Below are 18,417 nucleotides of genomic sequence, written 5' to 3' on the forward strand. Positions count from 1 at the left end.
TTCAAAATAAAGTATTCATGCATTAATTTCATTATCCAAAATTTCAATTTTTCAAGTTGACCCGTTCAAAAAATAAAAGGGGGGGGGGCATTAAAGAAATGCACTGTATAACAGTTTTTCTAGGAAAATTTCATTTTTTGGAGTCAACGTTACTTCAAAATGCAAAACTTATATAATTCAAATAATTCCCGATTATAAAACCTGGATCTTGTGGTATTGGGAAATTTTGAAACATTATATTATTGAAGAGCGTCAAAATAAGGTGAAGCTTTTGCTCAAAATATAATATTGGCTGGGAAACGGAATACAAAATGTAATGGAACTTCGTGTGGTGCGATGGCTAGGGAGAGAAAAAGAGAGACGGTATTGCTGCTACTATCTATATTCTAGATTTGATTGACTTTTTCTATCAAAATAATAATTTGATTTTCAATAATTGAGGAAATGGATGTAAAAACTGGAGAACTGCATTTTTGATGTTTTGTTTCGTGCGCGAGAAAATAATTCTCTGCACCGGTTTGATGAAAAACTAGTGGATGCTTTTTACTGTTTCTTTGAGGGTATAACTTCCCACAATCCGAAGAATGAACAGAGTTAAATCAATAGAGAATCTACTGAAGTGTGATAAAGGAAAAACTGAAAAGTTCACTCCTAAAAGTCACTGCGTAATATAAACTATTGAAAGTCCAATTAGTCAGTAACTTGTCGTTTTCATAAATTTGGTCTATACATATTGGAAAATTCAATTGAAAAGAATCAAATATTCATACTTAGCTTTCTTCACTTTCCTCAGTGGTCAACATTTCAGAAAACAAACTTTTTCAGTTTTCGAAATCTGAAATTCACTTTTAAACTTTCGCCCTGAAGAGTTGTAGCTCCATTAGATAAGTGGACTGTAGTATAACATAGGATTGTATGATTTGAGGAAGAAGATAGAATTTTGTTCAGGATACAAAAAAAAGAGCGAGAGAGATTACGTAGCTGTGGCTCTCACCTGAGTGTATGTCGGCTCTAGTAGCGGCTTGTAGAGAGATTTCTGGTTCCAGGAGGATAATCGTAAGAACATGTTGGATCACACAACACTTACTAGCTGGCCAGCAACTTTGTTAATTCATTGAGTAGGTTGTCGAATCACCGGAGACGCTTTTTGTAGCTAGTCTATATATATACTGAATAAATGTAAAACATTCAAGGAGGTGATTTCTCATCGAAAAGAAAAAGGATCTTTCGAATAAAGAAACTTCATTGGAGCATCCCTTGTTAAGATACAGCCCCTTAAAGGGGGTACATAAAATTTATATAACAATTTTTTTCACAAGCACTAAAGAAGTTACAATATTGAAATTGACCTGACTTTTGTACTACCAAAAAGAAATTCAGCCAGTAATTTATTTGGTTCACCCCATGTTTGTAAGGGGTGGAAAACGCAACCCCTAAAATTTATTTCCAATGTACATTTTTGTCTTATTATTTGTTTGACATTTAAAAATTTATTTCCGATAGCCTGTTTCATTCTAAACAAAAAAATTCTCTTCGGTTTTTTGCCCAAAATAAACCAGTTCGCAGCAAAAAATTATTTTACGAACAACTACAGAGATATATCGTCATAAATGAGAACTGGATTTATTGTTATTTTGTAGTTAGTACCTGCATTAAACGATTAAAGGGTAATAAACAAAACTAATTTATTAATAACAAAACACACAACATGTAGAAATCATAGTGAATGTTCAATATGTCTACCTTCAGACAGTACACATGCGTCTAGACGTCGGCGCATTGAGCCACGTATTTGCTCAAATATTCCTGGGGTCTCTCTGATTACCCTGCACGCATCGATGATGCGGTTTCTCAAGTCCTCTACATCACCAACAGGAGTACGAGTACGAGTAGATACATCGAGAGAATTGAGATCCGGGGATCGAGCGGGCCAGTTCTGTGGCCCTCCTCGACCTATCAACTGATTTGCATATGTTTCAGTTAAATGCTGACGTGCTACTTGACTAAAATGGGCGGGAGCCCCATCATGCATAAAAAACATATCCCTTCTGACGCCCAAAGGAACTTCCTCCAGCAGTACTGGATGCACTTCTCTTGAAAATTGAACGTATGCCTCACCATTTAATCGAGGAGGTAGAAAATGAGGCCCAATTTAATCATCCCCAATAACTCCGAGCCACACGTTAGGAGAAAACTGTTCTTGATGGTTAGTTTCGACAATAGCGTGAGGGTTTTCATCAGCCCATACGCGGTTATTATGAAAATTAAATAAAATTCACAATAAGTATTATTTCAATTTCGAAAATTCACAAACTGACAGCGTCATACCAATTTAATTGTCACTATCGCTAATAACGATCTACTAGATAGATTAGTTTCGTATTTTCGCATTTATGAGGATGTATTTCTGTAGCTGTGCCTAAAATAATTGTTTACTGCGAACTGGTTTATTTTGGGCAAAAAACCCAGGAAACATTTTTTGTTTAGAATGAAACAGGCTATCGGAAATAAATTTTTAAATGGTAAACAAATAATAAGACAAAAAAGTTACATTGGAAATAAATTTCAGGGGTTGCGTTTTCCACCCCTTACAACCATGGGGTAAACCAAATAAATTACTGGCTAAGTGTCTTTTTGGTAGTACAAAACGTTAGGTTAATTTCAATATTGTAACTTTTTCAGTGCTTGTGAAAAAAATTGTTATACAAATATTATGTACCCCCTTTAAGGGGCTGTATCTTAACAAGGGATGCTCCAATGAAATTTCTTTATATGAAAGATCCTATCTTTTTTCGATGAGGAATCACCTCCTTAAATGTTTTACACGTATTTAGTCACGCTCTGTATAATCCCTGTTGTTCTGCTGCTGTTTCAGCGACCTACCGAATATATTGATACGAGGAGCGCTCCATATTTTTAATCAGTATAGAAAACACAGCCTAATTTCGCGTTGAATACAAATTTTGCAAATTGAGTGAAAATCATCAATAGACAATTACACAAAGAGAAAAATGAAAATAAAAAATAAAAAAAAAGAAAACTGGTGAAGACGGAACAATTGTTAATAGCTTAAATCCTTTTGATATATGGCAAAAGCATGAAATGTTCTGATGTCATATGCGATAGTTTAAATTTAAATGAATACATATACATGAGTTTGGGTTTGAAAATAGCTCTCACAGCTAAACTCCAACTCTACAACATTTCTATATAATATTATTCAATTTGAGTTTTTACTGTGACGAATAAAGACATATTATTACTATTATTATTATCAGCTGAGAGAATATATAGGTGTTTTCAGATTGTGGAAGGTTATTCACTAAAAAAATGAGTGAGAAATATCAGGTATTTCACAAAAAAATATGTTTTGAAGATTATTGAATATTGTTTTTCGATTTATCTTCAGAATTCGCAAAACAATATTTTTATATTGTTTCAAAAGTTTATTTATTTTCACAGATCCAGTTCTGCATCATCTTCTGGCACAACTTCCAAGTCCTATTCAAAGAATGTGATTATCCAAAGTTTATCAACTTTTTATTGGTTACTCAAGCTGGATACTTTCTCTATTTGTTCGGCTGTTTCTACGTGAATCAATATTTGAAGAGTAAAAATGAAAAAAAATCTGCTCTAGAAAATAAGTCAAGTACAAGAGTACAAAATGGAACAATGGAAACTACTTCAAGCGAAGAAGAGAAAACGAGGCTTACGCAAATGAATAACAACAACGTTATTTCAAAAAATGTAAAAAGTCTGTGAAGTGGAAAATATTTGTGAAAAAACATTTTCTTCAGAATTATAGTTGAAAAATTTGAAAGTGAACCAAATATCGATATTCGAATTTTCGACCTGTTTCAACAGAAATATTTATTTTCTATTTCTAATAAATTTTTTTTTGAATTGGAGAGTGTCATGTGGTTATATTTATATGTCATGTGGTTATCATGTGGTTATATTTATTTAGTTTATGTTACTGATTTTGTATCTTTTGCACTGAAGAGTACTTTACGATTATTTTGATTTCCTAAAACTTTGAACATACAGTTTTTTCAAATATTGGCAGATATTTTTCATTTGAACATCGATTACGAATTTTCGGTGATCTATTTGACATTTTACCGACGATGTGAAATGTCATTAATTGGACAATGCTTAAAATCAGAATATAGAATAAATTAAAGCTGTTCTTATGAAGTTAACTGTCAAAACTGATGTACCAGTTCTTTTTCAATATAGGAATTGAGTTTCAGAATATTTTCGTCTAACGCAATGTATCTGTACACCTAAGAGTAGGAGATTGGTTAACGTTAGTCTATGTCTTTAAGGAAACATATAGTTTTGGGAAAGAAAGTTTTTGGCTTTCTACTTATCTATCTTGATACAAAAAAAAAAGATGAGAGAATCTTCCAAAGAAAGGAAGGAAGTAATCAATTTGAAACTATACATGAATGTGTAGATCATGCAAAGAAATAACTTTCAGACACAAACTGAAAGAAAGTCCTCCTGAAACAGCTACTTTCATATAAACACTGAATTATACAAAAGATACTTTTCTCTACTCAGTTTGTATTTCAAACATTCGTTGTGGAATAAAAATCAGATATTATTCACATGAGTTCTACTTTAAATAAATGGTAACAAATTGCACTTACATGGAACACTGTCATCCTCACCGGTATACATCGATGTTTCGCCTTAAGACATTTGCCCCAAGGCTCTTCAGTACCAAATTGGATAACATTATAGAAAAATTCATTCATGAATTAAGATTTTTTAATGTCACGGAATAAGCTTGATCTGCTTATGTCATCGATGACATCGTAATGACATTTATCCACCTATTTGATTCAATACCAGCCAAGAAGAATCTTATTTGAATTGAAGGGGTTATATTTTTAGGAGTGATTGATTTTTGGGAAAGAAAGTTTTTGGCTTTCTATTATTCCATCTTGATACAAAAAAAGGATGAGGTAATCTTCCAAAGAAAGGAAGGAAGTAATCAATTTGAAAATAAGTAACTATATACATGGATGTGTAAATCATGCAAAGAAGTAACTCTCAGACACAAACTGAGTAGAAATACTTAAGGCGAAACATCGATGTATACCAGTGAGGATGACAGTTTTCCATGTAAGTGCAATTTGTTACCATTCATTTAAAGTAGAACTCATGTGAATGATATCTGGTTTCAGGAGGACTTTCTTTCAGTTTGTGTCTGAAAGTTACTTCTTTGCATGATCTACACATTCATGTATAGAGTTTCAAATTGATTACTTCCTTCCTTTCTTTGGAAGATTCTCTCATCCCTTTTTTTTGTATCAAGATAGATTAGTAGAAAGCCAAAAACTTCCTTTCCCACAAATTAATCACTCCTAAAAATATAACCTCTTCAATTCAAAGAAACATACATGTTTTGCTATGTGAAAACCATTCAATAACCGAAAAAATTAGCAAAAAAATAAACAAAAATTCAAACGGCTCAATTCTAAATGAATAATACTGGAGTTTTATCTCAACACCAGACTGTTTCGATCACCAAGTGACCATCTTCGTGAAACAGGAGCATTGAAGCGAAATGGAGGACGAGAAAGACCAATGACAGTAAGAACGGTAGAAGTAGAAGAGAATGTGCTGGCTATGATAGAAGAAGATCCAGGTACCTCCACTCGAAAAACTTTAAAAACTTTATATGTAAGTAACGGGACGACTTGTAACATTCTTAAAGACTATTTGTTGTACCCATACCCCATACGAGTTCAGGCACTTGTTCCTGCAGATTTTCTTCCACATATTGCAACCACTGAAGCTCATTCTTTTTACCGATGAAGCCAGTTTCTCAAGAAATACTTACTATAAGGAGTTTCCACAGTGATCATGTTTGGACTGATAAAAATCCACTGATAAGAATCCACGTGAAGATCGCTTTCAACATCAGTTATCGTTAAATGTTTCGGTAGGAATTGTAGGTGACTTCTTATTTGGACCGGTATTTCTCCCAGGAAGACTTACCACCGGCGAGGTATACTGCAACTTTTTGGAACAAACGCTAGCTCAGTTTCTGGAGGATGTACCATTGGTTACAAGAAATGCAATGTGGTTTATGCACGAAGGTGCACCAGCGCATTTTAGCATATTGGCTCGAGAGTTTTTAACAGTAACATACGGACCCCCTGAATTATTTCCTAGGGGGTCACCTTAAGACTTTTGTTTATACTAATCCAGTGGAAGATGAGGAAGAATTGAGAAATCGGATAATTCCTGGGTGTAACGCAATCAGAAACGATTCTGGTATTTTTGAAAGAGTTCGGGAGTCGATGAGATTGGATTCTTGCATTTAAGCGGAGGATAGTCATTTCCGACAGTTCTTGTAGATTAAGGAACAATACTTGTAATTTTTGGTAATAAATTGTTATTGTCGAAATTTTTTCGCTCCGAATTTTTTAAATAAAGCGCCCTATCGAAAATCATCAGAGGACAAAATATCCTTAAAATAGTCCAAGGAATAGTCCCTTGCATTTTTGCCGCATGTTTAATAAACACCCAGTATAAAGTTTCACTATTGAGAGCTAATATTATGTAAAAAAAATCATCTTACTTATATCAGTTATATAACTTCAGAAAAAACTTGGTTATAACTCCCAAATGATAGAACTTCCAGCCTTGCTACATCCGAAAGTTATATTACAAAGGTCTTACATTCTCGATGAAAAGAGCGATTCAATATTTGAATGTTGGTATGGTCTAGTTCACATGTACTTTTTTTTGTAACATTTTTCAGCCCTTTCCAAAAATTACGACCAAGGTGTCATTCGATTCGTATTTTTGCCTAGAATGTTTAAGGAAAGGTCCAAAAACGCGCCGATAAAAATTACAAAAGTTATAAACAATTAAGTGAAAAAAAATGGGGCCTTAGTTTTTTCTTAATATCTCGGAAAATTTTCAAAATTTTGGAAATTTGAAAAAAGATTTGAAAAGATCAATGAATTTGCGTAAAAAAAGTCCCGACTCCCGAAACTGTATCTCGATTATTTATAATTTTTACAAAGCCCTGAAAATAGAGCTAAAAGCGGGTAGTCTGGCTTCCGCGCGCCTTTCGTCACTCTGACATGAAAACAAAAAAAATTATTTAAACATATTAAATGTAAATATTAAGGAATGAAAAAATTCATGTAATGTTGGGATACATCAATAAACAATAATCCGCAGTCAAAAAATTTTTATCCCAATTTCAACGTCAATTATAAATTTGTGAATTAATAACTATTTCTGAATTGAAAGTTAAATTAAAAATCCCTATAATTATTAAACTAAAACCCTGGCATATTTTTACTTTGGTGAAGTTATCCTTAATAGGCAAAAAAATAGGTTACTGTTGCCAAAATAAAAAAATTGTCATTTTCTATTTTTTTTATTGACAATTGAAAATTATAATTTTAAAAAAAATATATTACAAAATTTTTTTTTCAAATTTTTTATTGTTTCAATGTCTCATGGCTAAAAACTTATTAATATTTTTTTTTTAATTTTACAGCTATTGTTAATAAATTTATTATGAACAAATACATTGTTTATAAGCAATTCGAAAATTTTTTCTTAAAATGTTTTCTTAAAAAAATTATTTGTTGCTAAAAAATGCGTTTGTTAATTGACAATCGTTTTTTGCAACTAAATATTAAAATTAAGGAACCGTTTTTTTTCAAATTATAAATTCTATTGTTTTTCAAGGTTTTAAAAAACTTTTTTTTATTCTTTTTTATTTTTTTATTTGAAAAAATTGTTATAAACAATTTTTTTCCCAATACTCTGTTCTATAATAAAAGTAACTATGTTTTTTTTATTCATTCTATTTTTTATGAAACTTTTAATATTGTGATACCTTGATACTTGTCTTTTTCATTCGCTCCATCTCTTTTATAATTATAATAACTTTCAAACTATTGCAGTTATGATAAATATGCTTTTTTGTCTTTTTTGTTCATTATGAATTTATTAACAATTTAAGCCTTTTACTAAAGTTGTAGTCCTATTATTTATTCAATTATTGATTGTTATTTATTAAAAAAAGGAAAATTTTCAAGTCTTTTCAACATAAACTTCGTGTCATGTAACAATAAATCATAAGGATTTTATTACTTGCACTTTTAGTAGTTGTAGGATCATTAACATTCACTTATTGTCATATTTGTATGGAGTTTAAGAAAATTAAATGAATCAATCAGTCATTCTGTTAATTTAATTTTAATGAGTTTACTCATTAACCTTCTTTAAATTTCCGATCATGATTTTTTTCAATAAACATTATGTAAAAAAAAATTTCGAATTGGTTATAAACAATGTATTTGTTTACAATAAATTCATAAACAATAGCTGTATAAAATTTAAAAAATATATTATTAATTAGTTTTCACCTATGAGACATTAAAACAATAAAAAATTAAAAAAAATTGTAATGTATTTTTTATAAAATTATTATTTTCAATTGTTAATAAAAAAATAGAAAATGATATTTTTTTTTATTTTGGCAACGATATTCTATTGTTTTGCCTATTGAGGATAACTTCACTAGAGGAAAAAAATGCCAGGGTTTCAGTTTAATAAAATTATAGGGATTTTTATATTAACTTTCAATTCAGAAAAAGTTATTAATTAACAAATTTATCATTAACGTTAAAATTGGGATAAAAATTTCTTGAGTGCAAATTATTGTTTATTGATGTATCCCAACATCACATGAATTTTTTCATTCCTTAATATTTACATTTAATATGTTTAAATGATTTTTTTTGTTTTTATGTCAGAGTGACGGAAGTCGCGCGGAAGCCAGACTACCCGCCTTTGGCTCTATTTTCAGGGCTGTGTAAAAATTATAAATAATCGAGATACAGTTTCAGGAGTCGAAACATTTTTACGCAAATTCATTGATCTTTTCAAATCTTTTTTCAAATTTCCAAAATTTTGAAAATTTTCCGAGATATTAAAAAAAACTAAAGCCCTATTATTTTTCACTTAATTGTTTATATCTTTTGTTATTTTTATCGGCGCGATTTCGAACCTTTCCTTAAACTTTCTAGGCAAAAATACGAATCGAATGACACCTTGGTCGTAATTTTTGGACAGGGCTTAAAAAATGTCACCAAAAAGAACTAAATCGAGTACATGTGAACCAAACAAACAGAACAAAACAAGTTAATAGATGTATGTGTTGAATGCGGAAAAACGTATGAAAGCGGTTTAGAAAGGAAAAAATTATATCATATGATTGTGCAAGTAGATACAAAATAAACTGATATCCTTGAATATAAATAAATAGAAGTATATAGAATTTGAAAATTGAGAAGAGGTATTTATTGAAATATCACAAAAGCTTTTGATCCCCATAAAAACGTGAAATCGAATTACGATTTCGAAACGGAGACTCCTGATAAGTTCCAATGATGTGAGTTCCTTTACCAAAGTTCAATCGTCCCAGAGGAAGAACCCCAGAGAGCCAAGACCAAAAAAGCATGCGTAGAGTATCAAGAGTTCTTTTCACATGCCGCTTACGAGAAGCAATATGAAGGAAACGTTCGGTTTTGTGACAAAATTGTTCATGCCTTTTGCATCACGACAATGTACCTGCTTATTCGTCATTTTTTGGACAAAAGCAACATCGTGCCTCAGCCATCGTATTCATAAGACTTGCTCCCCTGCGACTTTTTCCTGTTTCCAATACTGGAGAGACTCATGAAACGACGGCGTTTTGCGACAATTTATGAGATAAAAACCCAATCGCTGAGAGATCGAGGAGATACCAAAAAGTGTAGATGGAGTAAAGATGAGTTGAATAAAATTTCCTGGTGAAAATATTGAATTGCCGCTATGTGCTTACATTATGCAAATTACAAGCTGTGTAATTATAATGATGAAGATTTATATGAAAACAAAATGGTACATCTACCTCTTGAAGTAGCCCAAGTTGCAATGTTTTCGAAGAAAACGTCTCATTTTCTCAATCATGATTCAGCAGAAGACAATACGATCATTATGATATTTTAGTTAAGTCGCGAATGACGCGACGTGGGGGTAAAGAACTTCACTCATATATTGTTGAGTTCATTACCTAATAGATGTCGCTGTATGCTTCAAAACTCTTCCGATTTTCAACACTCGCACTACAGAAAACTACAAGTCATGTCAATATATTAACGATCTGGTGAATAAGTGTGATTATCGTCATTAGATGGATGCACACGGTTACTGAACCTGCTTACCATAATCATTATGCAAAAATATAAAGTTTGAATAATCGAAAACGGAAATCACTAACACCGTAAGTTATGAATATACAATACACAATCAATTCAAAAATATTGGGGTCGTATAATGGGGTACAGCAACCAGTTCAGAAACGAAATTTAACTCTTTTCATGACACTTTATTATATCATTATAATGTTATATGTCCACTTATAAAAGTTAGAATATCAAAGTAAAAAACGGATTTCGGTAGAGAATGGGTAAACGAAACAGTCAAAATATCGAGTAAAAACTTAAAAACTTCATTTCCGGCTCAAAAAACGGATCTAAAAATAAACGCAATATACAAAACAGTTAAAACAAATCACTCAAATTTGATCAGATATACGAAGAACCATTACTATACCAACAAAATCAATTCATCTTCCAACATAAACAAGACCACATGGAGTATTATTTCTACTCTGAACGGAAAATATACTACTCACACAAACATCTCCCTCAAAACAGGTGATGAAGTAATTAATAATCCACAATCTGTATCCGAAGCCTTCAATAATTTCTTTATTCAGGCGCCGTATGACACCATTAATAAAATAATCAATAAAAGTCACTCACCTTCTAAGAATATGATTAAAAATATGCCTAATAGTTTCTTCATCAGATAGTGACTGAACAGGAAATTATGGATACTATAAAGTACGAACTCCAAAATAAACACACTGTGGCACAGACGATATTTCTGGATTCCTAATTAAAAAAATCGCCGCCTCTATCGTCGAACCTCTCACTTATGTAATAAATGCCCTTCAAGAGGGCTTATTCTCATCGAGATTGAAGAATGTTCTTGTATCTCCAATTCTGAAAAAATATGATCCGCAAAAAATTGAAAAATTATCGTCCTATTACTGTTCCCCCCATATTCTCCAAGCTTTTTGAATACACAATCTTGCACAACTTGTGAACTTTCTGAATATAAACAGTTCACTTCATCCAAACCAGCATGGTTTCCGTACTGGACATTCCACCGAGAGTGCAATTCATTGCATTTATGTAAAAATTGTTAATGCCATCGAGCTAGGACACAATACTTAAACAACTACTTGATAAACTTTATCAAATTGGAATTCAAGGGAAATCCCCGATTGGTTCAGTTTTTCTCTCGAAGGAAGAACCCAGAGAGTAAAAATTAGCCACACTAGTGCAAATCGAAAACTCACATATTTCTCATCTCCACAAGAAAATAATATTGGTGTACCTCAAGGCTCTGTCTTGGCTCCTATACTTTTTATCATCTATATGAATGAACTCCCAATAGTTTTACGGTACTCTACTCCTCTCAAATAAATCGAAATTAGAACTCCAAAATGAAATATCTAACACCACTGATATCCTACACAGTTAGTTAAGTAAAAACTCGCTATATCTCAATCCTTCCAAAACAAACTACATGACATTCCATACCAGGCAAAACCTCAATTTACCTGCCTTAAACCTGAACTTATGCGGTATCTCTATCGAACCCTGTACCACTATCAAATTCTTGGGCATTTCTCTTGACAACGATCTTACTTTTAAAATACACTGCAACAGTCTCACCGGCTCACCAAACTCTAAATGCTATCAAATCAGAATGTTAAAAAATGTATTGAACACTGAAGTTCTATTTATTATTTTATTATGGTCAAGTTCAACCAGAATTAGTTATGCAATCAGTATCTGGGGTACATCTCCAGCTGCTGAAGATATATTCATTGAACAAAAACGAATAATTCGTTGCATAACAAATGCACCGAAGCTGCAGTCATGTCGAAATCTCTTCAAGAAACTCGGTATTCTTCCTTTTTACGGTCTCTATATTTTGGAAGTCGCAACATATATTCATAAAAAGAAAAACACGTTTCTCACAAGTACTGACTTTCATAGTTACAACACCAGGAGAAGAAACGAGCTCCGCCTACCAAAGTCACAAGTCAACGAACATGATTACATTGACTCATTGATCTTGTTCATGGAAGCACTGAACATTTTTCACAAATCACCTAGTCTATTTCATTGCATCTGATATCATCAAAATAAACAGATATGTCTGTTGGGTACTTTATGTCATCTCCAGTACATGGTTGAATCGACTTCTTCTTCGATTTCAAAAACCGTATGTGCTCTTCTACTTGTTGTTGGCAATTTCCAATATACAAAAAAGATTCTTAGGAATCCTTGATGGTGAACTTAGTCACATTGGATTTTTCAGAACTGTCCTAGGTGACTATTTTATTGGTAGGGACAAAATATCCATGGAGAGCCCAAAATACTGCAGCATAGCGACCATCTAACATCAATTAACAAAATATAAAGTTAGTATGGTGCTTGATGAATGGATCCATAAGTCATGCCGTGTGACACAGACCCATGAAGGGTCAGTCAACCTTATTTTCTCATAGAATCTCATATTCTATATCTATATCTCATATCTATATATATATATATATATATATATATATATATATATATATATATATATATATAATCTAGAAAGGTTAATGCAGTCAAGCTGCTGGAAAATAATTCCATGAATATCAAAAAATAAATAGATAAGTACTCTTTGATCATTCCCATATTGATTTCAATTTAAGAGCCACCGGTATACAGCTGTTTCAGCCTATTGGGCATTGTCAGGCTGAAACAGCTGTATACCGGTGGCTCTTAAATTGAAATCAATATGGGAATGATCAAAGAGTACTTATCTATTTATTTTTTGAAGATATATATATATATATATATATATATATATATATATATATATATATATATATATATATATATATATTCAGTGACTTTGTCATCCTGTAATTTTTCTAGTGAAATTTTCACAGACTTATCCTTTATATTTGCTTGTAGAAATGTCACAATCCTTGGGAAATAATGTTCCCAGTTTCTCAGCAAAGCATTATGTTCCTGATGAGGAAAGGCGACATTGAAGTCCATATCAATCTGAAAAGTATAGGTAGTCAATCCTATAGTTTTTATAGCCGAAAATATCAAGGTATTTGCATATACCAAACGATATCCAGAAGGTTACTTGTAAAAATTCCATTTCAGAAATATTTCTGTTGAATTTTGTGCATTCTTGATATCGCTCAACCGATACTGCGTGCATGCCTTCCAGATGGGGTCAAATTGATCTATTGTTACATTATCGTACTTCAAAGATGTCAAACAAGCCTCGACGTCTTCTTCAGGGCCTAAAAATGATATGAGATGTATTCTTTTACCGAATAATATTAGCCTTCCAGTTCTGTACCGTTTAACACAAACTCATGGTACACCCCACTTTTCTCCTTTGTATCTCTAGTTGTATTTATGAAATTTGGAACGTGGAATATGTTCTCTAGGCGTCAATTTTCTATTCATGTGTTTTTTGAAACTACTAATATTTTGAAAAACTTGACTACAATCATTCTCACAACATCTAATGACGGAATTTGTCTCCAAATGGTGTCTTCGTTTGAAATGTTTAATTAATAATGAAAAGGCACCGATATTTTGACTGCAGATAAAACACTTCATGGTCTTACGTAAATGAGAATGAAAATAAGTAATAACAAATAAAACAAAATGAGCATATCTAATACGTACCTTTAATAAGCTGTAGATTCAAATACCTAGGTACTCATTCAACTTGTGTGCCGATCTCGTTTCTCTTGAAGGAAGTTATGTGAATATTCCTGATAATTGCACACTGTATCAATAGGTACCTACGAAATCAGGAACTACAATAGCACCTTCGCGTCTTGTTTTGGTTATTGAGATCTTTATGATGTCAATAATGTCCTTTTAACCAATGAGATTATGGAATTTCAACGTAGGAATTTTCGCTGTAACGAACTTTGTGCATCGATGCTAGGGATGATCATTGTTTTATGACTGAATTGCTGAATACGTACGTGTAAACCATGTATTATTTCATCATTCTACGAATATTGTACATTAAACAAACGTAAAGGTTCATGATTTCGGGCATGCTTTGATGTAATTTCGTACGTATTTAATAATAATAACGAAGACCTTTCGTTAAAACAAAGTATACATATGGTTATCTATTTTATGTATCAGTTCATTGATTTATTGACCTAGGCTAACGATTCATAAATTTTTTGTTCAATCGAAAAAACCATACATGGATTTACTGAAGTTATTTATTGTTTGAATACTAATGAACATTGAAATAATGTTCAGTATTCCTCAACTGCATTTTCGTGAGCTGAAGTAAATATTCCTTGAAACAATGTAACAATAATCAAATTAATAAAATATTTTCATCTGAAGGGTGAATACGTTTATTGAATTATGGAAATTGTTCATAGCTTCTCAATGAAAATGATTGATTTTATTGATGATACGAACGCGTATATCGAATGATGACTAACTATTCCTGATACTAAAGAATTTTTCATTGAATTGACGTAAAAAACAGTGATGAATGGGGTTTATTGATAATATGTATAGGAGTTTTTTCAGTGTATTTTGAATATTGTCGCAATTGCTAGTACTAACTGTTGTCACGTCTTCAAATATACTGTGCTGTCCGCTAGCATTTATTTATTTTATTTTAGTCACTTGACTTGCCCTATAGCTTCTTGTATGCTCATATTAAGGACCAATAAACGTATTATTATTATTATTATTAATACTTCGACCATACATATACTGAGATAGAACAATACAGAGAAGACTATCATGGCCTCTGTGCAAGGATGACACGCAAAATCGTGGAGTGTTCCACATTTTTGACGTGATCACTTTCGAATCGAGAATATCATTAAGGACAAATTCCGAGAATTCCACACGTATTCACTTCCGACGGACAAAACACATGCTTCTGCCCTCCGAAGCCTGAAATTTGCCCCAAAAGTTGAGGAAATTGAGGAAGGAATTGAAAAGCATTAGTTGGACATGGTGGCCGTGTACAGGCTGAGGACAGATGGTTATTACGGACAGTGATCTCACCTTGAGCTTCCTCAAACGAAACGTGAAACACGTTTCATATACAGAAATTACTTGGGAAGCAAGAAACAACAACAAAGCCTTGGTGCAGTGCCACCGGTGCCAGCGTTGGGGCCATGCGACAAATAATTGATAGAGATCACCCAAATGTTTGAAATGTGCAGAGGATCATCAAATGTACCAGTGACTTGCACGACAACCGTCCCCAATGTTAATACCTGTGAATTGCGATGTATTGGATATATTCCATGATCGCGCTTAGCCCATGGAATAATTGGATGAGGAAATTCACTTCAGCGTGATAGGAGAATAACTCTAACATGTTTTTTTCATGAACTTTTCCAGGAAGTTCCGGGCAACTAACACTGGCTAACATAGGTGAAAGATACAGCAATATCGAAATCGTGCCGAAGGGAGAATTTTTGCGTCAGCTTCGGCAGAAAGCGAGACGTCATAGACGAAGAGTCCAGTCATTTGAGATTTCATCTGCGGAAAAATTCCTACTGAGTTGAATTTTGGTATACACATTCATTATGTCGTTTTAATGAAGTTATGAAAAAAGTTATGAGGGGCAAAATGTCACGAAAATCAGTTTTTCGCGAATATCTCGTGACCCATGGCTCGGAAGTCAATAAAGGTAATTATAAAAATTATGTCTCATACGATTATCTACCAGAAATGTCTCTCGCATTTTTCTGTAAAGTCAACCGTTTTCGGACTAGAGCGCTGAGAAAGCAACTACATTATGATGATGCACTCGTTTTCGCACCACCTTTGAGGTAGAATGCAAGGCGCGTTTTTTTTTACAGGGTTTCCCCCGTAGGCATAATTCATGAACTGTAATAAAATATTTTTTTCATTTCATGCTCAATAAATTCAGCTCAACAGAAACTTTTCCGTAGATTGAGGTTTAAAAAACCTAAACTGTCTGGATTAGGAGGCTGAAAACAAAAATCCGTTGAGAGGAGAGCTACCTGTTAACACCAGCTGGGGCGCATTCCACAGTCCTATCGTGGGATCGTGTGGCTGAAAGAACAATTCGTTCAGGCCAGCCTGAAATTCTCTTGAAGGAACACAAAAGTGGGGAGGTGCCTCATCCTGCTGTAAAATGGAATCGTAGTCGATTCCATTTTGACCATAATCTAAATATTTTTTTTTTATTTTTTTTTTTTAATAATAAATCGACTTTATTCATCAAAAATAAATCAGATGAACAGGCGGATTATCAGCATAAGCTGTTTTTCAAATCAACTTTACAAAAATATACAATAAAAACAATAATAATAACAAGTATAGAATAGAAGATAAATCAACCAATACAACAATAAACACAATAATAAAAGCTTGATTGAAATGAATAATAATAAGGGTTTTGCAAAAATCGACATACAGAGCACCAATTACCAGGATTTAAGCAGAAGTTTCAAGCGTTTTTTAAATGTCATTATCGTGTAAAGTCTGAAGTCACTGGGCAACTTATTATACAGCTTAGCGGAAATATAGGAGGAACTTCGAGTAAAAAGTGCCGAGTTGTGTTTGGGAAAGACAAAGACAGATCCATTTCGAGTATAATAGTTGTTAGTCTGGGAAAAACTAACAAGTCTATTATATAAATAATCAGGTTTATTTGTTAATAGTAATCTATGTGTTTTGAAAGGGTTATATTTTTTTTTGATTTGAAAGGGTTATATTTTTAGGAGTGATTAATTTTTTGAGAAAGAAAGTTTTTGGCTTTCTACTACTCCATCTGATACAAAAAAAATGGATGAGAGAATCTTCCAAAGAAAGGAAGGATTAATCAATTTGAAAATAAGTAACTCTATACATGGATGTGTAGATCATGCAAAGAAGTAACTTTCAGACACAAACTGAAAGAAAGTCCTCCTGAAACAGCTACTTTCATATAAACATTGAATTACACGAAAGAAAAAATTCTTTTGAAACAAATACTTCTATATGAACACTGAATTATACAGAAGATACTTTTCTCTATTCAGTTTGTATATCGAACATTCAAATCAAATAAGATTCCTCATGGCTGGGATTAAATCAAATAGGTGAATGAATGTCATTACGATGTCATCGATGACATAAGCAGATCAAGCTTATTCCGTGACATTCAAAATCGTAATTCATGAATGAAGTGTGTGTATTTTCTATAATGTTATCCAATTTGGTACTGAAGAGCCTTAAGGCAAGTGTCTTAAGGCGAAACACGTGTATACCAGTTAGGGTGACAGTGTTCCATGTGAGTACAATTTATTACCATTCATTCAAAGTAGACTCATGTGAATGATATCTGATTCTTATTCCTCCACGAATGTTCGATATACAAACTGAATAGAGAAAAGTATCTTCTGTATAATTCGGTGTTCATATAGAAGTATTTGTTTCGAAAGAATTTTTTCTTTCGTGTAATTCAATGTTTATATGAAAGTAGCTGTTTCAGGAGGACTTTCTTTCAGTTTGTGTCTGAAAGTTACTTCTTTGCATGATCTACACATCCATGTATAGAGTTACTTATTTTCAAATTGATTAATCCTTCCTTTCTTTGGAAGATTCTCTCATCCTTTTTTTTTGTCTCAGATGGAGTAGTAGAAAGCCAAAAACTTTCTTTCCCAAATAATCTATGTGTATTTGTGAGGATGTGTAGAGTGCGTAGTTTTTCAAGTCTTAACCATCCGGAGTCATCAAACCTACTACTGATGTGATCAAATTTACATATACCGAAGGAAAATCTCAAACAAGAGTTTTGAATTATTTGGAGGCAAAGAGAGTCGTATTGATTAAGTGCAGGTCCATATATGCAATCGCAATAAGATAATTTAGAGAAAATTTAAGTTTCGCAAAGCTTAAGTTTGAGTTGTGTAGAAAGAATGTCTCTATTGGGAAAAATTTGTCTGAGAATGTTATAAGACGATTTACAAAGATGACTGATATGTTTAGAAAATCTCAAATCGAAGTCAATCCACAAATCCAAGTTTTTGCATTCAGAAGTGAAAGGCAAGGCAACATCATTTATGTGGATCTTGATGAGGTTGGAAATAAGGCTCCTTTTAGATTTGGGTCCAAATAACATATACGATGATTTTTTAGCATTCAGTTTCAAGTTATGTGCGCACGAGACGTTATACAGTGAATTGAGATCTCTATTTATCAGTTCTTGTGCTTCCAG

The 18,417-nt window shown here is 32.6% G+C and overlaps 1 protein-coding gene, 1 long non-coding RNA gene and 1 other non-coding gene across 3 annotated transcripts in view; 2 read left to right on the forward strand and 1 right to left on the reverse strand.

Moving 5' to 3' along the window:
* The window catches only part of LOC111513741 (very long chain fatty acid elongase AAEL008004), a 61,216-nt gene extending 57,308 nt beyond the window's left edge, over positions 1-3,908 (forward strand). The window contains exon 8 of the mRNA XM_074180465.1: positions 3,463-3,908. Coding sequence (XP_074036566.1) covers positions 3,463-3,762 — 300 coding nt within the window. The 3' untranslated portion in view covers positions 3,763-3,908. The remainder of the gene's footprint in view (positions 1-3,462) is intronic.
* Positions 3,909-13,067: 9,159 nt separating this feature from the next.
* Positions 13,068-14,570, reverse strand: LOC141484886 (uncharacterized). Its single transcript, XR_012466857.1, has 3 exons — positions 13,540-14,570; positions 13,296-13,480; positions 13,068-13,229 (listed from the first exon to the last, which is right to left on the reverse strand). It is a non-coding gene; the product is annotated as an uncharacterized lncRNA (long non-coding RNA).
* A 353-nt stretch (positions 14,571-14,923) lies between these two features.
* On the forward strand, positions 14,924-15,027 carry LOC111513744 (U6 spliceosomal RNA). Its single transcript, XR_002723260.1, has one exon. It is a non-coding gene; the product is annotated as a U6 spliceosomal RNA (small nuclear RNA).
* The last annotated feature ends 3,390 nt before the right edge of the window (positions 15,028-18,417 follow it).

The sequence above is a fragment of the Leptinotarsa decemlineata genome, unplaced genomic scaffold (genome assembly GCF_025532065.1).
Source record: "Leptinotarsa decemlineata unplaced genomic scaffold, Ldec_3_MD MMD2_tig00026294_RagTag_RagTag, whole genome shotgun sequence".
NCBI lineage: Eukaryota > Metazoa > Arthropoda > Insecta > Coleoptera > Chrysomelidae > Leptinotarsa > Leptinotarsa decemlineata.